The sequence below is a fragment of the Diadema antillarum genome, unplaced genomic scaffold (genome assembly GCF_040938485.1).
Source record: "Diadema antillarum isolate AM-2024a unplaced genomic scaffold, OU_Dant_1.0 seq00000519_RagTag, whole genome shotgun sequence".
Lineage (NCBI taxonomy): Eukaryota > Metazoa > Echinodermata > Echinoidea > Diadematoida > Diadematidae > Diadema > Diadema antillarum.
Genome location: NW_027271471.1, coordinates 205,409 through 228,903, shown reverse-complemented (window position 1 = coordinate 228,903; position 23,495 = coordinate 205,409). Strand labels below are relative to the sequence as shown.

The 23,495-nt window shown below is 39.4% G+C and overlaps 1 protein-coding gene across 1 annotated transcript; it reads right to left on the bottom strand.

Moving 5' to 3' along the window:
- On the bottom strand, positions 1 to 19,631 carry LOC139734257 (uncharacterized protein KIAA0930 homolog). The gene is made up of 9 exons (XM_071645052.1): positions 19,455 to 19,631; positions 16,528 to 16,676; positions 15,071 to 15,178; positions 13,577 to 13,753; positions 6,404 to 6,544; positions 3,675 to 3,884; positions 2,862 to 3,000; positions 1,602 to 1,748; positions 1 to 1,309 (listed from the first exon to the last, which is right to left on the bottom strand). Exons 1-9 carry the CDS (start codon positions 19,570 to 19,572, stop codon positions 1,272 to 1,274), a joined length of 1,227 nt encoding a protein of 408 aa, XP_071501153.1. The 5' UTR covers positions 19,573 to 19,631; the 3' UTR covers positions 1 to 1,271.
- Between the last annotated feature and the right edge of the window lie 3,864 nt (positions 19,632 to 23,495).

Here is a 23,495-nt window from a genome sequence, read left to right as displayed (position 1 = left end):
TTCTTCTCTAGTACCAAGAGTGGCAATATTCATGAAGTGCATATTGTAGATATGCCGTATCTATGCCCATGCGATACACAGCATATCGTTATTATGCCATAAGCATGCACAGCATACGTGGGCAACGTATATAGCAAACAAATTTGATCGCACAGTGAGTGCGCCTGAGCCATGTTCCAAAGTTTCACAGTCGTGTGGTAAACGTGTATGAAAATGCTCTTGGGGTGCATTGCACAGATGTGCAGAACATCAATACTTTCAGTATCACACTGCATATCAAAAATACACTTCCCAATGTGAATAAAAAGCGGATATCTACTAAGCTTCTGGCTGCACATGCAGCTGCCTGTACTCATTTGGATGAACAGCAACTTTACAGTGGCATGACTAGGGTCTAATCTGTGAAGAAAAATTTTGCCCCGCTGGATTTCCATCTGCATCCAGCTAACCCAGCCTCACATGATTTACCTGGATAACAGTGTCAAATTTGCCCATTGATACTGCCTGTCGACTAGTCTATATTCAAGAAGTATACACTTTGGATGCAAGTGGGAACACTCTTCTTTTCATTACCTTGTACTTGTAATTAGCTTCACACTCTCATATTAAGAGAAATTGATATTAGAACGATTTATTCTTAGCTCGTTTTGGAGCCTTAAAATAATTCTCCTTCCAAAGTTGGCTATAACGCAACTCAGATGAACCTAGTCCACTGAAAGAAGACGTGACGTCTCGCACACTGCACACTGGGGGCAGTGTGACACCATAAAGCTTGATGGGATTTCATACCGGTATTAAATCTCTCTTTACTGGCAGTTTGCTGCACGGACACCTTGTGTGAAAGCTACCGTTCACTCTACTATGCTGGCATCTTTCGTGTGTTAAATATCAGATGCTGCCGCACAGTATGTGCTCATGCCATGCTTGATGGCAATCCCTTCCATTAAAAACAGCACAATGCCACTCACTGCTTTATGAAAGATACTTGGTTACTTATTCCATGAGTATGAGGGTGAATTGAAAGAGAGAGAGACAGAGAGAGAGAACATACAGCATTATTGCATTGGTGGATCTGTTACCCCTTGGTTGCTCCGAAGTGACTCAACCAACATCGCTCTTTCCCTCCTGGCCTTGGAATCTCCTACAACAAAGTAGCACTCGAGCAGCATGTCTCATCAACCTGTTGAACCTATCACCGGCCTACTGGACTACTCTACCTAACACCTGAGATGGAACGGATGGCTGATGCGGGTTTCCACGGCAACCATATGCTAGCTTAGGACGGGCTTCTTCTTGACTTCAAGGACGTCTGTGAGAAGACAAAACATTTATGACAGACAGAGTAAAGTCTATGTGAAGACAAAAAAGTGAAAGGAGAAAGAGTGCTGTATTGCAACTGATTGACAAATTGTCCTTTATCAAAGTAAATACACACCAATTATCCAATGTTTTGAGTAAAGTTGAAAGCCATCAGATACAAATCATGGAGTGGTTTAACAGTAAAGTCCTGATTTTGAGAAATATTGCAGTGGGCGTTTAGGAAGATATAGCCAAAATGGTTCTGGCTTATCCATCCCTTGTTCCATTTTTACAGCTCTCACCTGCTATAATCCTGTGCCAAGGTAGGGTGACATAGGTGAGATGTACGTTGAGAGCGGGCACCTGGCTACCCCTCATGGTCAGCCGGAGGAGGGCATCCGACGTTCTCCGCATCCACCGTCTGCTCCAGCTGCTGGGAGGACCCTCATCTGTTGCCATGGAAACAAACCACGGGGGTCAGCGATAGTATAATGTGAAAATGCACATTACCAGGCTGATAATACTGACACCACAAGACTATAAATTAGCACTCAGACACACAGAAGTGCCTGTGCACTTCATTCAAGAATGTGGGACTCTCATACCCCTTTCAGTAACCCACTTGGCTCGGACCAGGAGCGGGCCAAGTCCAAAAATTTTGAGTTTATGAATGGGTCGGGCCAAAGTGGCCCGCGCCAGGTGCGAACTATTTTGGCGCTGCTGCAGCTAGCAGCTGATCGAAGAGTTTATGAATGATAGCGGCGCCAGGCACGGGTCAAAATTCCTTTCACGGTCAAAGGTCACAGCTTACGCTGCTCAGCTCGAAGCGTGCGGCACGCACATCAAATATCGCGCGAAAATGCACTTCCGCTCTGTCCATTACGTGTTCAGTTACCATGCCAGTTATCCCTTACGTGACCAAGTTTATGAATGGGTCATCACAAAAAGTAGTGTGGCTCTGCTATAGCTACTGTACGCAATTTTTACTGCTTGGCGTGGGCTAATTTAGCTCAGACCAGGAGCGGGCCAAAAATGCATGAGTTTATACTGAAAGGGGTATCAGACAGGCTGTGGCTGAACTTGCTCAGGTTCAGTATATTTTGACTGATGTTTTGTTCAAGTTGTTTTTCTCCAATTTCATTTTGTTTCTCTTCTCACAAGAACTTTAATCACTATTCATTCACCCCATCCCAGTCTGAACTGCTAATGGCTTTCACCTAGGATAGGTGATAGGATGTATAAAAACTGGATATCTCACTGGCCCATTCATGCTGTACAAACAAATGAAGCCCCAGTGCCGCCATGTTACCAGGCACACTCTATGGGGATTTGCACCTATTTTCCAGTAGAGACTGTCACCAAGCTCACATGATGTCATGAGCTCCATATACACAAGTGTATGGGTGATGTGCATAGTAAGATGGCGGCACAGAGGCTTCAAAGCCATTGGCCGGTGAGATATCCAGTTACTTCCTATAGAACTCAGTGGATCGAACCATGCAAACTTTTCACACTGCTGTTGGCAGTGCCGAGTTGCCAATTTGAGGATTTTTTTTTCTGACCTTCAGACTGACATGTCGCCTCCTCCTCTTTGCCGTTGGAGAGTTTGGAGAGCGTCTCGCTGTCAGACTGTGACTTCCGCAGACCTTTGTGGATGGGGGAGCTCGTCACAATCTCCTTGGGTACCCCAGGGGTGGATGGCTGTGAGGTGAGGGTATCAAGTGTGAGGTAGTATCAACATGCAATCCAAAAGACAGACCACATGTGACAAATTACACAGTTGCATTGATCTGGATATTTTCCATTTATAAGAGCTTGAGGGTATTGTTACTTTCATATTCGTAAAATTTCAATCATTCATTCACTCATGCATGTTTTATTCTCATTTTCAAACGATATACAAAGGTAATACAAACATCAAAATGATAGCATATTCTTGTAACATTAAATACATCTTGTTTCATGAAGGACTTAATGGAAATGAACATTGAGGGGTTGCTAAAAAGCAGCTATTTTTAATATTATCATAATCATTCTCAATCATCATGAGCACTGTCATTACCATCACAATTTCATTAAATATTATCACTATAACTTCAATTATTATTAGTTCCAGTTGAGGTAGGAGCAGGAATAGACAAGCTTCTTCAAGACTTTCTAAAAAATAATTATTTGGTTGGTTTTTTTTTTTCTGTCACAGGTATTCTTTCGGGGTCCCCTCCTGAAAGGGCAAAGGAACAAACTGTTCCATTTGTAATAGTGTTATAAAATTGTGTATAACATGTTCAAGGAATCTAATTTATGTAGAAGCACTGCTCTTTTTCTCACCTACCACAAGGACCTTAAACCAATTTAAAGATTACACCATGACCTACCCCATCACTCGTTGAATCAAAGCTCTCTGTTGCCGAGGCAACGTCCTCCGTGCTGCTCTCCACAGAGGAAGACCAACTGGCGCGGCTGACAGCGACTTCCGCAAAGCCCTTGCCCTCCGGTCCCCTCATCCGAATGAACTCCACCCGGCCCCGCCCGCCTTGGTAGAACCCAAGTGAGACTTTGCTTGCTACCTTTGACGTCATGCTGGCCTGGTTCATGAATATGCAATGACTGCATTAATACAATGGACCAGTTTGCTAAAGCCTGCCACACAGTATTATACAATCAGACCGGTCATCGTGTACCTTGAGACCGGAAGTGTGACATCTCAAGCCTTGCCAGTTTCCAGCCAGGCGATTGGGTTTTAGTGCCAGTCATAGAGATTTGACGTGTGGAATTTTCACGATTGGTCGTGGGATTTCAGCCAATCGTGATACAGAATAAAATGTAAGCGCATGCAGTGCGCAATGCGTGGGCTTCTATACTCTTTGGTATGGATGTACTGAAGCCAGAACGGTCATAAACCTAGCTGTGTGGTGTCATCGTATAGCGTACGGTGTCGAGTCGTGCAACTGAATGTACGACCTGGCTTGGCCCATAGCTGTGCAACCAGTCTGATCGTATAGTGTGTGATGGGCTTAACATATTCAAATTCTATGCATGCCTTTCCGTTAATGGTTCTTCTTGACAAACTAAAAGCTTGCCCAAGGTTTCGCCCAGCATAACAACAACTAGTGTACAAAGTGTACCCTTGTATGCAAACTGAATTCCAATTATTGAAAGGTGATTTAGAGGTAAAGGTTTACAATAGAATGGATCAATACTACTACATCAGGATTGAAGAAATATTCATAAATTTGAAAATACTAGTAAACTGATCAATTCAAAATATATGTCAATGCCTACTCTCTAACATATAAAATGTGACCGTGCACCTCAAAACGAACATAAAGTCGCACACATTGATTTTGCGTGAGGACTGAAAATAAGTGAAATGGGTCAACCTAGCTGAACTGGACTTTTTCATATTTTCTGAAAGAGCGGATCTTCTTTTACATTATACTAAAATTTGGTATCATAAAACGGGCAGGAAAGTGTGTTTTTTTAGCAGTTTATCTCGAACGTTTTTGGTAGAATAGTGTGATTAGGTGTGTTTTTAGAATTCCCTTTTTCATTTCTGAAAACCTTTGTCCACACTCTTCACTTTCAACTCTAATAACTTTTGAAAGGATAGTGCTACTTCTTTGAAAGTTGGCATTAATTATGGACAGAATGTGTTAATGAGGCATGCTTAATTTCAGTTTAATCTAATAATCCCTTCATTGTTGTTACTCTGGTGGTTTACTTCCTGTTTTTTGTCCCATTCATCGCACAGCCAGCACGGTTTGGTAAAGATTAAGTGCTTAAATAGACACTGTACTTCAGAGCTTCTTTTCTCAGCTCACACTTCTCCTGAATTTGTGCTTTCTTTCCAATATTTAGATAGGTTAGGAGAGTCCATTTGATTTGAGTTATACATCATTTTAAAGCTTAAAGTCTGCTCTTTCAGAATATGGTCTTAACTAAAAATTCATGTCTGGCGACTTTTTGTTTGTTTTGAGGTGCAGTGTCACAAATGGACAATTGCATGCCAGTGAAAGAATTTAAAGGGTGTGTACAGTTCTGGTTGAGGTGAGGATTTAGTTTTTAACATTTTGTGAGATATCAGAAACCACTCTGTGAAATACCAAAGAGCATGCAATTCTAAGGGGTATCAAAAGTTTATTTGATGAAAATCGGTTTTGAAATGGCTGAGATATCCAAAAACAAGGTGAAACAAAGAGATCCTAATAAAAGGCGTGGCCTGTCGCTTTTTATTATTATCACTTTTTGGGATATCTCCGCCATTTGAAAACCAATTTTCATCAAATAAACGTTGAATCCTTCTTAAAATTACATGCTCTTTCATATTTCATAAGAAGTTTCTCATCATCTCACTTAGGAATGTTCAAAACATGAATCCCCACCTCAACCAGTACTGTACAGTCCCTTTAATGGTGGCTCACATTCATACACGTATGTAAACCACTGTGTCAACACATGGCATGTCTTTATATGGACGTGCCAAGTCTGTATTTGAACAGGTGCTGATTGCTACATAGGTGCCTACCAGCCTAAATGTGAGTTACGTGTATACAGTTGTACCAATCACTTTTACCCTTGTTGTACCTTGGCGCAAGATGTACAAATTGAGAGTTTGATGAAAAAGAAAAAAGTGATTTAAAGGGATGGTATAGTTTTGTTAAGATGGGGCTTCAGGTCTCCAACTTCTTTGCGAGATAATGAGAAACCTGTAATGAAATATGAAAAAGCAAGTAGCTGTGAGAGGGATTCAACGTCTATTTGACGATAACTGGTTTTGAAATGGCTGAGATATATCCAAAAGGTGGGACCCACCTTTGATTACGTAGAATCACCTTGTTTTACTTTGTTTTTTAATATCTCAGCCATTTCAAAAACAATTTTTATCACATAAACTTTGAATTCCTCTCAGAACTGTATGCTTTGTAACACTTCATAAGCAGTGTGCTAGTAACTTGCAAAAAGTTAAAAGCTCAATCCTCATCTCAACCAATACTATACCATCCCTTTAAAAATTTGCACTCTAAAAGACTGTGGGCTGAAGAGCACCTGCTATAGTGTGGCTATCAAGTCACATGTCACTATCCGCAGGTCACCTGACAGTTACCCTGTTGTCATAGACGGTCTTGAGGGCTTCATATCGTACAGAGCCCAGGAAGACGACACTCCGGAAAGGTCCCTGCTTCTCACTAGCCACCAGCTCGACGCAGAACATCTGACCCTCCTGGACTGTGAAATCTCCAAATATCTATCAAGGAAATGAAATATATGAGTATTATTAAACCACAACAGCAACAGCAGCAGCAACAACAACAACAGAAGCGCTCTGTTAGCTCCATGGTAGCAGCAACAACAACAGCAACAACAACAACAACAACAACAACAACAACAACAGCAGCAGCAACAACAACAACAACAACAAGTTTACATGGAAGTATATTTGAGAGGTTACATCAATATGCAGCATGCACACATTACATGGATTTGATGGATCAATTATAATGAAGGGAACACAGAAAACAGCCACGGCATCAATAAAATAGTAGTGTGCAGTATCAAGTAAGTAGTCCCCTCCACAATTTGTGGTACATTGTATATCCCAAAATATCCTGATATTTTGTATAAACTCTGTACATTTATGATATAATGTCCACTATGTGGAATATGAATCATTTTTGAAATTCATTTCATTTCATTTCAAAATATGCGCAGATAAGAAATTCTATACCTCTCACTATCTCTTTAGATTTTGTTTCTAGATTCTACAGAGGACAAGAGACTCTGGTACAATGTATTTTATCAACCAAAAGTAGATGATACATTGCAGTTGTTGTTTTGTTGTTGTTGTTGCTTTTTATTCTGCGCAATCCTTAATGAGTTGCGGGGAATTGGCATTGTTGCAACAATAGATATGAGTGACATTATCAATTCTATTCAAACAGAATTGATAATGTCACGCACGTCTACTTGTTCCAGCATGTTTTAGCAACCGTTGTGTTCACAGATATTTGGGTTATGTGAGGTTATTTAGAACCAGTTTCCATGGCAATGAATGGATATGACATCACACTTCCATCACACTTCTTTTGCATACAGCTGTACATATGTACAGTACATGTACACTATTCCCCTGTGACCACCATGGCTGTTTCATGAAGACATGCCAAACTTCAAATTCGGAGACTTTTGAACTATAAATGATTTTCATGGCTCTTTTACAACTGTACACTACTCTGATTATTTGATAAGGGCCAGAGGTCTGTTTTTTAATGCCCAAGGTTGGGTAGTGTATCATATTGTATGCCCCTACGTACGTATACAGTGTACAACAACAATATGACTAACATGGCTGCTTCATGGTAGCATGTCATACTTCAAATTCAGTGACTTGAATTCTATGGATCATTTTCACAGCTATCTCTTTATACTACTCTGATTACTTGACAAGGACAAAAAAAAAAAATCTTGTTTACTACTGCTCCTGGTTGGGTAGCTGGATTTCATCAGGTTTATATTATTATTATTATTTTTTTTTTTTTTGCTAATGTGCAGATTTTAACTTTAAAAAAAAATTCTTTTTGCTGCCAAATTTGAACCTACACTGTATTTTGTTCACTTTTTATTTCTCAATCTTACAATGTACAATGTATTTATCATTAGATTTACATGAGTGCTGAGCTTATTCTTTCCTCATTTTATTTTTTATCTATTTATTGATTGATTGATTGATTGATTTTTTTTTTTTTTTTTTTTTTTTTGGGGGGGGGGAGGTCTGCAGCCCATTTATCCATTTCTTGCTCAATTAACTTTTACATTAGGATTAACTCCCACCCTTCCACTTTGCTATAAAAGAATGTCTTACTCTATCTACCCAGTTTATCTTTTAAATTCTTTTCCATAAAAGTGTATCCACATCAAAGTTCTCCAGATTTTTGTTTGGTTTGTTTGTTGTGTTTGTTGTGTTTTTGTGTTTTTTGTTTGTTGTTGTTGTTTGTTGTTTGTTTGTTTGTTTTTTGTAAGGGAGAATTAAGCCCAAATACTGGAGATGTGTGGATCGAGTGAATGCAGCATTGTTGATAGATCACATCAGCATACAATTCGAGGAAAATTGGACAACTGGAAAAGTAAAGATCTTTTAAAGTTTAATGTTGCCTTTGCTGGGAGAGAAGACTATAACGCCTACATCAAAAGAATATGATCGATTGTACATATGAGCTTTAAGCATTACTTTTGAAACTGTTTTAACTTTGAGCATTTTGAATGAAAGGAGAGTTTGTATGTTATAGACCGATTCGGGTTCGTTGAGTGCAGTAGACAAGTTGCGGTTACAGGGCGCAGCCATTAGCTCAAGCTGCGGTGTCCCCGCCTACACGTACCCCCCAACCCCCGGGCAACAGACACAGCTCAGCAGCAGAGAGCTATGCACGCTGAGTCACAGTGGTAAACATGTTTATCGCACACTTGTGGCAGGAGTACGCGCACTTGTAACAAAGGTTCGCGCATTATTACAGCAAGCGTTCGCGCACTCAGTACGAGACGCCTATTGGCTAAAACAACCACGCATCAGTTTTTCATTCCGTGCGCGTGCATCATTTGCTAATGTAGGGAAGGGGGGCGGGGGGTAGGAGAGAACACCGCAGTAGTGCCACTGCCCATGCCGATAGAGGGGCCATAATACACAAATCGCAGAGCTTAGAATCGGTCTATACATGTACACGCTCATACAGACATGTGACTGTATTGACAGCTGCATGTTTAATTCACACACCATGGACTTTGTGACACAGCTGTTGTACAATTTATGGAATGTTTGCAGTTTGCAGGGCTACAAACTTTATAGACCTGAAAATATACTTGTGCACAGGAAAAAATGAATGTAAAAACAAAAATCACATTTTGGTTTGGTAAACAAGCAAAGATTGGACTCATTTAAAGCTGCATCATTTAGTAACTTAAATTCTGTAAAAAAAAATGAAAATGTGCATTAAAAAATTAAGTTGTAATGTATGATGGGGAATAAACATACTAAATATTGTAAAAGACACTTTATACCAAATTGGTAGTTTTGAGTTTGTTTGGCACTGCGACTAATTACAGAATTTAAACACCCGTATCCTATCATCTTTATCCCAAAATGGAGATGTATTTCAGAAACATGATTTCAAATCAAACAATACATTGTTGCAATCTGAATAGGGATCAAGTTTCAAGGATACACTGTACAAATTGTATGTGCATGCTAGCTGAGTACTGGTATCAATAAACACTCAGCCAGACAACACACACACGGACTGTCGATAGTTTGCACAATTCCTCTTATCAATCTGGTGTAATTCAACACACCCCCATTTCGTATCGCACCCTGGAAAAAATAACGAAACGAGATGCATGCCATGACTGTGGGCACTAATGGCACTAGTGAGGTGTACTGGTACCATGCATCAAACCACGCGCAATTTTAATAGACTGATTATGCATGCTTCCCTGCACAATCATGTTTTGTGCATTTGATGATGTACACTGTAATTAGGATGCAAAGTTGGACCAAATTACTCACACAATGGCATATAAAATGGCATGTGCTTTCCAATTAAAAATGCAACAAAGAAGAGCCTTGAGGGTATTTTTCCACCAGAGAGCCTTTGTTCATACTCCTGCTAAAGATGTTGGTGACAATCGTGTTTGTCTTTGGGAGCCTTGTAGTACCTTGGCAGTAAATCTTAATGGGGGGGGGGGGGGGGGGAATCATATGCACTGTACATGTACGTAATGGGGAACTTATTTACCATTCTCATAAAACAGCACATTGCATAGACACAGTTACTCCAGTTTATGGGAGCTCAGTGGACAGTCATAGTAAGCCCCAAATACTCTAGCAACAACTACTGTAAAACATGATATATTCGCGGCATGAAATTATCGCGAATTGGAGCCGACAGCCTTTTTCGTGGCATGAAATTTTCGCGAATTGCCACTGGCGTTCAATGCATGTAGTGTAGACAAAAACTTTCGCGTGCATTTTAATTTCGCGAATTTCGGCGCTCGCGAAATTCGCGAAATTAAAATGCACGCGAACATTCCTTGTTTTACAGTAATCAGGTATCTACATGTCGTAGTACCATTCATTTGATGGGGAGATTTACAACAGCTCTTCACATGATATATTTTCTGTACTGAAGCTTGGTGGAGTTGTTTTGCATTTTACTACCTTTACAGTATCTATGCACTCTATAACAATATTAAGGTATGTGAAACATTTTGGCTGCTCATTTCAGACTCCTGCCAAGCTTTGCTGGCTAAGCTACTTGTAAGTAAAACATGCATTTAATCTTGAAATGGGTACACTGTACATACAGTACTATACACACCCTCTTTCATACACACGAAGACCTGCAACTCATTTGATAATTGTGTCACCAATATAAGGTTAGCCAGGCTGCACACTAACCCATTCTTCTACTGATCTGACTTGTCTGTTCGACCAATACAATTTTGTAGGTACCCAGTTTTTGCAATTTTTATACTGAGAGTGAATTCCTGAGAAAGTTACTGGTCTGACAGTGATTTTGACTGATCAGGGACTGTCGGACCAGTGTCAATGTGCAGCGTTGGGTTAAGTACAAACAAACTCATCATGCTAGTAAAGCGATTTACTAGTCAAACACTACTACTACTACAACATGGGAAAAACTGAGTGTGGGTAAGGCTGGTCACTCACAGAATACTGTTTTAACACTCTGCCATGAAGCATAAAGGACAAGTCCACCTTCATATGTACATAAGCATTGAGAGAATGAAGCAACATTTTAAATAGTAGAACACATCAGTGAAAGTTTGAGGAAAATCGGATAATCCGTTCAAAAGTTATGAATTTTTTAAGTATCTGCGCAGTCACTGCTGAATAAGAAGACTACTACAGTGTATGATGTCACATGCATACAATGATAAAAGGAAAATAAAAGGAGAATTTCACAAAACTTTACTTTTTGAATAAAGTGCACATTTCTTCAACCTGTTACTGACGTATGTTAAGGATAATATCATTCCCCCCTTTTAAGTGTTCTTTTGTTAACCCTATCCCAACCGGGGGGGGGGGGGGGGGGGGGGGGGGGGGGGGGGTATTTTGGCCCCCCCCCCCCTCTCAACGTTTCGCACGATTATTCCACAACGCGCAGAGACTCCAACTCTCCCGTTTTCGACGGGAGATCTCCCGCCGAAAATCAATTTTTGCAAAATCTCCCGTTCTCCCGTTTGAGATTTAATTTCTCCCGCCCTGGCTCAATGTCTCCCGTTGGAGAGGATTTCTTACTTATTGCTATCATATGTTGCAAAAATAAGCCTTAGATAGCGCCAGAGGGCATCTATAGCCCTGGGAACTTCGCGCTTCGCACACATTAACTTGGAGTCTCCCGTTTGCTAGGGGTTTCAGGCGGGAGAATCTCCAGATCAGAAGGTGCTTCGGGTTGGAGTCTCTGAACGCGTGATGCTCTCGCCGTGACATTTGAAGACTTTTTTTCTTTCAAGTATCGCGCAACTTTTAAGACCAAATTTGTCGTTCCCGGGCATACCGTTTTGAAGCAACGCCCCTTTGAAAAAAATCTGTCGACCCCAAAATTGCTCAAAAACATGATTTTGTGTACAAATCCAATGAAAATTGTGTTTTTGCAATTAGTTCATATAAAAATAAATATTTTTATTTTCAATGGCTGATAATGATCTATCTTAGCCTGACTTTGCTTTAAAAAGTTTTTGCGACAAATTTTGATGAAAAAAACCAACAAAAACAAAAATACAAAACAGAGAAATATATAACAAATTCAATAAACAATAAAATACATAAGAAATAATTATGAAGCCGAATATTTGCTTCAATATTATTGTTGAAGATATTGAAAAGAATATGTTCACCAAAAATTAGAAGTCTTGGAGCTTTATTTTTTGATTTATAGGCAAAAAAATTTATTTTTGCATAAATTAGCATAAATTAATATAAAATACATAAGTTAAAATTAGAAAAATCTAGCTATACAGTCTTGTAGATTACATTGGCCTCTACTTTAGTGCAAATTTTCGCGAGGATCACGTGATCCACGACCGAGATCTGAAGGGGGGCAAAAAAGCCCCCCCCCCCCCCCGCTTTTAAGCAAGAAAAATGGAAATAAGTCGTATTTTCTTTTCTTTTATATACGTCGTTGTACACATGTGACATCACAAGCTATAGTAGTCTTTTCATCCAGCCATGACTGAGCAGAAACTTCAAAAATTCATAACTTTTGAACAGATTGTTCAATTTTCTTCAAACTCTCACTGATATGTTCTACATATTAATGTTGTTGCATTCACTCAAGCCACATGTCTATGAAGGTGAACTTGTCCTTTTATACTTCCACACTTGAAAAACATGTTGATTTGAACTGAATCACTATCTGTTTCATGTGGCCGCTAAGAAAGTAATGCATACTTGTGAGCAAGTAACCAGATACTCTTTACAGTGTATGTGTCCATGGTGTAAACCCCCTGAGTGCCACATTATTCTGAGACAGCAACATTTTCATGCTTCGGGAAAACATTATGTTTTTTCAAGTCTACGTTAACTTTTATAGATTTTTGAAATACCTTGAACATGTTACGAGTAATGTTGTAGAGAAAATGCTAAGCTTTGCTTTAATGTAAATTGTATGACAAATCTATGATTATTTTTCTTTCAAAAGGCCAGTAGCTACATCTCAAGAAGAGGCATGACCTTTGCAAACAAAACAGTGACAGAAATATTTAGAATTTACTCGCAAATCCAGTAAGGAACACTGCTTGACAGTCAATCACCACATAAAACGCAAGCTACATGTGACAGGACTGGAATCCCAAGAAACTCATTTGGATATTTATCAATCGGTTTTGGCAGGTTCATGTGTTTGAGCAGAATATATGAGAACTTGGCATGCCGTCAACTGAGTTGTGCATGGGAACATGGCCGTACTGAGCCAAGTTCCCTCTGAAGGATTGAGCACTGCCCTAATTGCCCACCTGCTGCTGCCAAGAGACTTGAACCAGGGGCCCCATGACTGATAGTCATCCACTGAGCCATATGTTCAGCTCTTGTGGAGTCTGTAGTACTGGTAGAAGTTACTTCTTTTCAACACATGGGCCTCTGCTTCATTTAATTGTAAGTGAGCTTGTCTCGTCACGGGGTTTCCTGGCATCTTCATACACCATAAAATGGAGGCATGCCAAAGCAGTCATGGTTACCATGACGACCGTATCACCCGACATCCCTGCTCACCTCATCAAAGTTGTCGATGATGAAGAAAATGTTTGGGTAGGCCACCTCCGACTCCTCCCCTTTGCTATCCATGCGACGCCGCGAGGGGCTAGCGAAGACCTGCTCTGTGTGCTTCCGCAGGATCGTAAGCGTTCCCTCCGACTTGATGCACACCGCACATGTCAAGATGTACTGATACTGCGCGGGGGGACCAAAACAAACAAGACGCTAGCAACTACGTCTGATCAATGATAGATACTACTAGTCTCACTTTCATTCCATATGCTGTAAAACCAGACATTTCTGTCAGCATTAAATTTTCAAGAACTTTGCGCGGAGCCCAGATTCATGAAAATAAAATGCACGCAAAAGTTTTTTTCTACACAATGCATTGAATGCCAATTGCCAATTTGCGAAAGTTTCTTTCCGCGAAAGGTCGCAGTTCCAATTCATGAAAGTTTCAATGACTCAAATTTGCAAAAGTTTCATGCTGCAAATGATTCTTGTTTTACAGTAGACATCAAAGATGCCAAGCTTTTACTCGACTTTATCTCTTCTCAATGAGAACCATAAAACTGCTGCTGATGAACTCCATTCTTTTTGACTCACATAGACAGAAAGGTGGAAAAAAATATCTGGTATTCATTAAACACAAATTGGACATAATGGTCAACAATCCATTGTAGTGATGCAAAACCGCCACTGAGAAGTGGAAGGAATGGACTCAAACAATTTGCGAGACCTCTGCTTCAACCCAGAAGGATGAGCTTGTAAAACTCTGGATTGACGAGAGATTCCAAAGCACAGAACCAGGTGATGAATTGAATCTTCTCAACAAAGCTTGCCAAAATGAGGAAATGAATTGGGGAGAAAATCATGTTGGCCCCCTTTCTAATGGTTAAAATGGAATGCTTCTACAATGTACATGTATGGCTACTCCAAACAGATCATGTGCACTTCAATTTGCACAATGCAGTCCGTCCGTTTGGTACACATCATATGAATGGCAGGTGGGAAATGTGATTTATTTTCTTAACATCACTAAAAAGTTCCAGTATTTGTCACTTTATTGCGGCAGAGTATTTTAACACTGTGATGCAAACGTTAGCAAGGAAGTTACTTTCTTGAAAAGTATTACTCCTTGAAAAGTACATGTACTGTACTTCACTGAAAGTAGCAGTTGGTTGTAACTATGTACAACACATCCTTATTTTCCATTGCCGGAAAGCTATTGTTAGTGTTTTGGTATTAGCTTGCCATCCAGTTCGGAAACAACCATTTTCTTTACATCAGGTTCAGTTTGTCATTTAAGTCGAGCTCAAGTAATTGCCCTTGAATGGGATGTCATCACGTTTAATAACCCATTAAAGACAAATTGACTTTGCTATATAACATGCATTTCCCAGACGCTGGCCTGAGTACACATGGGACTAGTCTTCAACAGGTTAATCTTTAGGAATATTGCCTTGTGTAGTATCATGAGGAAGTGAAACTAGACAGACGAGCATCTCTCACCTGTTGTAAAATGAGATTGAGGTAAACTGTCTCCTCCCAGTCTATACTTGGCTCGCCCAGGCTTGGAAGATTCTTGGAGTCTCGTCGGAAAACTTCTAATCTTGTTTGCTGTTGAGGGGGGGGGGGGGGGGGGGGCGATCGAAATAGGAAATCATTAATGTACAGCGTGATGATAACACTAAAACAGGAAATGGTTCACACTGAAACAAGGCAGATTAACAAACACTGCACATTGATAGAAGAATCGAGGCAATAATTGGGAATAAGGAGGAAACAGGTCCAATCTAGAGAAGTGATCACTTAAAAATGGAGGAGTAATTTGCAATTAACACATGCTTTGAGAAATGAGAGTAACATTTCTGGCAACACTTCCTATTTTACTGTCAGTAGTAATCTTCATGGGTAAAATGTACAAAAATTGTACCATACATGTGTACTGTATGCGAGTGTGTTATCACATCGTTGTTTTCATTAACATATTCAAAATATTTCATTCGATGTTTGCTTAGAAGCATTGTATATTGATTAATTTCCTTGAATAACTCAGTTGATATACTCTGAAATAACTACTTAGATTTGTCTGATTTATTTTCCATTGTGCATTTTTTTTTAATTGAAAAAAAAAAGGAATATTACCTGTAATCCCTTTTGTAGAATTATGAAATCAGATGATATCAAATCAAACTTTACAAAAACAAAGACGAAAAAGGTGTGTGTGTAATAATGCACCTGCCCTGCATACATAGACCTCATTGTATAAGTGGGTATGTGATAATGACTTAATGTCCCAATTTGACAATGTTATATTTATCTTTTTATACATCTTTATGTACGGGTACCATGTTCACACACCTGATTCAGTCAACGGCGTGCTATAAAGTTTGCATACGATCTGCTCAAAGGCACGAACCCGTCCAAACCAATTGATAAATATGCAACAATTTGTGTTTCTTGTGATTCCATTCCGGTCACATGTTGTATTTTATGTGGTGATTTAATATATCACTCAGCGTTCGCTATTGGATTTGTGAGTAAATTCAAAGTTTTCTCCCTGCCTGCTTTGCATGCAAAAGTCATGCCTCTACAATAATGTGCACTGGCTGAGTGGTTATTTGAAAGGGAAATAGAGTGTACATAGATTTATCGTACAATTCACATCATTGCAAAGCTTGGCATTTTCTTGTAATACAACTTTGCTCATTACATGCCCAGGGTAACACAAATTTATAAAAAATTACGTCTACATTGAAAAACAGAATGTTAAGATGCTGACTCAGAATAATGTGGTACGGTACACAGAGGGTTTTAATACACCATGGCACCTAACGAGCTATTAAAAGTGAGTATTAAGGTTGACACTGCAAAGGTGTTACAGAGTTAAGAGGAAGATGAGTTAGATTAAAGGATTAAAAAAAACAACATCAACAACAAAGAAAGAATGACTGATTAATTCTCACATGCTTCTCTTGTCTTGACGTAGCCTGCTTGCGGTGTATGAAAAAGAGCATGTCGTCCCTCAGGTCATCTGAAACGTCCGCCACAAAGTGCTGGGAGAAGAGGCGGGCCCAGAAACAGTTCACCTCCATTGGAATCATGGCAAAGCCGTCTATCATAAAACAGGTGCAGAACAATCAATGGTGAGTATTAAAAGCAGGAATGCAGAACGGAGAAACAGGGTTTGGGTCAATTTATGAGTCTTGTGAGGGAAACATTGTACTGGGGTAGCTGGTACATACTGCAATGTGTGTGAATGTGATCTACAGACATTAAGTTTTATTGTGCCTTTAATACACCACTTGGCAAGTCCATTATTGGAGTGCTTTCTTACTTGTAGCAGACTGGCAATTTGGAATTTTGCTTTCGAAGAGAGAATACTAGTACTTAAATCAAATCCCCATTATTGTCACCCTGGCCTTCCTGTTGGACTGGTAATAATGAATGCCACTAAATGCTGCAATTGCACTAGATCAATGATTATTACGGAAAAATAATATCAAAATAGTAATGCATAATTGTTTATATTGGTAATAGTATACAAATGTTACAATGATGATTATACAACAATGATTAAATAGATACATCTTGGTTCAATCCACGTCAAATCATCCCATGCTTGTCACCCGACCCCCTCCGATTTTCTTTAAAATCGCACCAAATGTTCCCCAAAGTGTCTGACGGAAAATCACAAAATATTTTAACCCAAGCTCAATTGGTTGCTAAGATACAGCCTCACATAGCAACCGATGCATGTTCCAAAAATGGGTTAAAAGAAAATTAGGCATTTTTGATTGACTGGTGTAGCATGGACTTTTATGCAAAAGTGTTCATTATCTGGAAATTGAGAGAACTTTATACTCTTTGCAAGAAAAACTGACTGTGACACAAGATTGACTTTTCGTTAACGTGTACGAGGTCACCACAAATGGTATTAAATGTCAATTTCAAAAATTTTAATGCATTTTTAGCTACATGTAGGCTAATATCTTCTACATTTCATACCTTAGGTTCGAAAATATTGTGCTGCTGAAGGCTTTGACTTGCTCAGTAATTTTGAAAAAATCAGCGCATTCGTGCCAGCCGTTTTTATGGAGAGCGCCCTCAAAGTTGACAAAAATGAAAAATGTGCCAACTTCAAGGTCATGGATCACCCTTCATCCCACCTAGGAATGGCATCAATTTTTGTGTATTGATAGACATTTACCTACATTATCTTGGGTTACCAAAAAAATTTTGCTCCCGAAATGTTCAATGGCAAATTTACCCCACCAAAAATTGGTCGTGACCTTGGGGGAAAATATTTTGGGAATTTCCGTCAGACACTCTGGGGAACATTTGGTGTGATTCTAAAGAAAATCGGAGGTGGTCGGGTGACAACTTGTCTGAAAATTGGATGGATTGACCCACATGGTTCTAATTGTGAATAACTGTGATTTTTAATAGAAAACTTGAGCAAGGTGAAATGTATGGATCTCTGTATAGTAGGGCCTTGAAAACATGATGATGATGAACCACCACAAACTGGTAATCAGTTTAAGTTATCCCAAGAAAGATCTTGGAAGAACAATCCAGTTTCAACCATGTTTTACTTGTGATGGGACATAACACTCTCAGTTACCGTACGCTCTACAACCATGGGCCAAATAAGTGTACGGTACCCTAGTTATGGGTTAACTCAGCAAACTCGGCCTAGCAGTCGGGTAAACTCGGGCACTTGAAATGAGGGCGATACTAGTGTCTGGGTCTACCCGTCAGGCCGAGTTTACCCTTGGAAAACTACGGTATAGCTGGATCTGGATGAAGTGCAGGACCTTCCGGTAACAGTTATTTTGAGTTACCGGTACTGCGTGATTACATGTGTACGTGTAGATCTACACACGTGTATATGGAGCTGGAGTGATCAATGTCTGTCTGCAAATTGTAACTTGAAGTTGGCTAAATGGGGTCTAGGGCGCCTACTAAACTTTTTTTTTTTTTTTACTAGGCCTACAAGTACTACTAGTTCTGCTCAATCTTAGTAGCGTCTACCAGTGCATTGTCAGCTTTTATTCCATTCTAATCAGCTAGTTACTGACGACTATAGTTCTACTACTTCAGACTTGTCCTAGACCGTGTCATGTCTGTACTTTCATACATTACCGATACGTATACGGTTTGCCATAAATAGACCTAACTGCGACCAGCCCGAACACAAAGCTCCCACAGTATAACTGTGTGAAGGAGTGCCTCGGGTCGGGTAGACTGTCCCTACACTAGCGGTGTACAGTAATATTCGATTTCAATTTCAATTTATTGAAAACCAGACATAGACAGTTAAACTTACAGGGCGCTACGCCGCTAGTGTCGCCTCTTTACACACTGACACAGTAATGAATGAACTGAACATGAATAACAATAAGTGGGGCCCATATAATGAATGTAATAAAACAAAAGAGGCTGAGACAAGTAACGTTAGATGTCTAACAAGGCCACGTTAGGTCTACTCGCAGAGAGCAGACGGCAACCAGCCACATCGGCCACACACATGATGAACCAGGCCAGGGCCCTGTTTCATAAAGCTGATCGTAAAGTTACGAACAACTTACGAGCGACTGGTGATCAGTTCTGATGTGCCATACTTATCAGAATTTCCATAATTCAGCACAAGAACTGATCACCAGTCGCTCGTAAGTCACTCGTAACTTTACGAGCAGCTTTATGAAACACCCCCCTGGGATGTTCACCTGCCTGCCTCCCAATCCCTGCTGCGACAAACCAACGAGACACTACCATTCTGATCCTAACGTCACACTGTGAGCTGAGTGTTATCACACCGCTGCACCTGCTGTGGTATATTGTTGATGATACGTTTAGGCTACGGTCCTGAAAGGCAAAAAGGCAAGCTCACCTTGTGTTGGTAATGACCGACAGAGCTTATCCCTGCCTCTTTCATCCAAAATCTCATTGATCATCTTCCGAAATGAGCTCTGTTTCGCCCTGGGTCGCCCGCCGGGACCAGTCGCCATTATGCTAGCTATCGGTTGACGAAACCAGGGTGCATTTCAGCACTTTTAGATGTCCGGTTTGACTCGATCCACAACCGGTCTCTCACCCCACAGTCGTCGAAGCTTGATTGTACGATCTCGGAGTGTAGTATCGCCAGGTTACGATGCTCCCACCCGTCGTATAGCCATTTATTGGCTAAAAACCGCGGCATAATTGAGATGATATTCCGAAAAATAGTTCATTCCATGCAGCTCTATGGTTCATTCACATTCTTGGCGCCGCCCAATCACCAAGGTATAAGCCAGTTTTGCTGTTAAAAACGTATTTTTGGCGGTTTTCCTGTTTTCGTGAACCGTATTGTGCGTACTTCCTCGGAGCAGCAAATTTCTTGTCATCGATAACAGCTGTGTTGTGGACTTCGCGGTTCTTTCACTTTAAATATTGAAAGATTTCGAAAATACTAGGAGGAAAATTGACAAAATCTAGGATTGAATACACGTTTGTTTGTTTTTTCGTGTTGGAAACAAAATGTGTGAACACATCAGGGGGAAAAGAAAAGAGGAAGCTGAAATATATAATTTTATATAATATAATATAAGGACCAAAAGTTAGAAAGCTTGTACAATGATATGCAATACATTATTGTGTACTAGGTACATGTGCATTGAAAGAATAAAGAGAGGGAGGGGGTGGGAAAAATAGCTGGAGTTTTGTTTCTTTTTGTTATCTTTTTACGAAAATCTGTAACAATTATTGTAAAAGTACCGCTAATATACATGTACTGCATTCACAGAGACTCCAACTCTCCCGTTCTCGACGGGAGATCTCCCGCCGAAAGCCTATTTTTGCAAAATCTCCCGTTCTCCCGCTTGAGATTTGATTTCTCCCGCCCTGGCTCCGTGTCTCCCGGTGGAAAGGATTTCTTACTTATTGCTATCGTATGTTGAAAAAAAATAAGCCTTAGATAGCACCAGAGAACGTCTAGAACCCTAGGAACTTCGCGCTTCACACACATCAACTTGGAGTCTCCCGTTTGCTAGGGGTTTCGAGCGGGAGAATCCCCAGATCAGAAGGTGCTTGGGGTTGGAGTCTCTGCATTCACAGAACTTTGGTGTTGTAGCTAGTATAATGATACAAAATGTCACTGACATGTACGTGGCTCCCAGCGCGGACGTCGGATCATATTCCTATATTTCAGTTGTTTTTCTTTTCAAATTAACGATTTGTAAAATTCCAAATACATTTGAAACAATGTTTCGAAGAAATCAATCTATTCACAATTATCCAAGAAGTGGATCGAATGATTTCCATTTGCCATTTTTGAGAACTTTGATAGCTCAGAACACATTCATCTACGATGGACCAAAGTATTGAACTCACTTCATAACAATAATAACAACAGCTCAAACTTTGAACTCCTTCAAGAACGTTCCTATTGAATATCTTATAACATACTACCGAATTAGTTTCGTTTTATCATCTCAGTCAATGAACAATTATGTTTTGTTTTTTATTAGAGAAAAATAATTTGTTAAACACAAGTTCTCCTCAGATGTTCCTCTTATTGTTCCGTATATACCATTGTCTCTATTCTCTCCTTCCGTATTCTTAACGGTATAATTATGCATATATATATATGCAATAATAGGATCGTATTTTATCATTACTCTTACATCATGGAATCCAGTTTGCTTGCATCCACGATGGCACGTGTTGTATTTTCATTTTTCTCTTTTTGTCCCTTCCCAATATGATTTCATGTCAGTTGACATTGTTTTTGTTCCTTTTATTTGATTTTGTTTTAAATCGGTTTGTAGCTTAAGTCATTATTCGCTGTCTTGTGTATTTTCTGAGAGTCACATATTTTACAAGCTTTGCTTCTCATTGGCACCCTCCATTTCCATCCCCATCCTTAATTAATATGTATTATATTCATTTACTTATCAAAAAATACAATTGTGTTTTCTTCCTCTGTTAGTAATTTTTCACATGTACTTTGTTAAATCACGTGGTTTTTTTCAATTATTACAAATATCTTCTGCTTATACATTGTATATAATTTCTTTGTCTCTTTGATGGTAATGAAAATAATTCTGAATCTTGAATCTTGAAACTAATTAGAATAGCACCCGAAAAATTAAAACAGAATAATGTAAAACTTTAATTCGAACATACATATCACACTCTGTAATTTTACAATTACTGTGCCAAAGAACTAATGTAATCATATCTTATAGGAATGGGTGTATGAAGCCTGAAAAAGAAAAATCTATCTTTTGAAATTCATCATTCTAAATGGATGCAAAAATACCTTAAAATATATACCTTGTACAGCACAAATTGATAAAAACAAAAAGGTAATTGGGTTATTATCCAAAACTATTATTCAGGTTGGGGGCGGGAGTCAAAGTGGCGCAGACAGAGTAAAATGAAATGTAAGAAAGCTTTTATTATACCACCAGAATGCCTGGATTAATGCACTTTAGAAGGAATAGAAGGACACCTCTCAATAACACTTGATACAATATGGATGAATAGGCCTCACTGTACTATAAAAGAATCTCTGTCTCAGTCACTATGATATAGTGCGAACTGTTGGCTTGTCTAAAAATCTCAGATTACTTTGTAATGATAATCTGACCTGCAAGTCATTATCTCACATACTCAAATAAGTTAATAGAATATTAGAACAGCGTGTTATGTTTCATTGTAGGGGTCACAATGGAATTTCTTTATCGTGTCAGTCCAAATCATGTTTGTGCGTTTTAACAGAATCTTTATTTTTTTCCAATTGTTGATAACTTTCATCATGTACTTGCCACGTGTCTCCAGAGAAGCCTCCAAATATCGCTTATAGGCACCAAACAATATAGATTTTGACAGGCAAATGCACAGCTTATACTCTAGAACGTATATTCGCATAAATGTTTTCTCTATTTTCTATAACCCACTTTCTAAGATTGATCCAGTGGCGGATCCAGAGGGGCGCAAGGGGCGCACGCCCCCCCCCCCCTTTATTCATCGTTAAAAAACAAAAGAAATGAAAAGAAAAAATAAAATGAAACCCGGAAGTGGCACCAAAAATATTAGTTACGCCCCCCCCCCCCCCCTTTACAGAATTCCTGGATCCGCCCCTGTGATCATTATAGGTTTATTGTTTACTAGGCCTACTGTCTAAGGTTAACATACGCATGCATGACACCAGCATCATCACCTTCTTCAAAGGTGTCCTCTTGTCTATAGTTGATTCCTTTAGGATATATGGAATGACTATGTATCTCTCTAAAAAAAATCGAGGGAAAATATTCACTCTTAAAAGAGTGAATATAAAAAAGAGTGAATTTAGAGTGAAATTGGATTGATTTTTGAGTGAAAATGTTAATTTTCACTCGTTTTAGAGTGACCTCAGGGATCACTCCAAAATCTTCGAGTGATCCCTGAGGTCACTCCAAACTGAGTGAAAATGAACATTTTCACTCAAAATTCACTCCAATTCCACTCTAAATTCACTCTTTTTTGTCTTCACTCTTTTAAGAGTAAATATTTTCACTCGATTGTTTTTAGAGAGTATACTATAGGAATAATGATTTGTCCAAGAACAAAAGACACGTTACTTTTCTTTCCAAACGCCCTTTCCAAATGGATAATATCGGTAAATAGACTGTAATTATTCCATTCAAAGGACTATAAACGTCCTAACTTAAGCCGTGTGGGACTGGAAGCGAAACATGCAGTTCAATGTCTTGTGACCCGCTCAACAGGTCCATAAAAGCATATAATCTCTTCTCATTTGTTTTTAGTGGGTTTTTTTTTTCTCTCCTAGGTGCCGGTACCCACATTATCTATTCTATTCTATTTTTTAATGACGGTCTTCTCGGTCCAATTGTAAATTCAGTGTCTTTCACTTCTCTCTGTGATTCGTTGTGTGCATGGTCCAGATCGA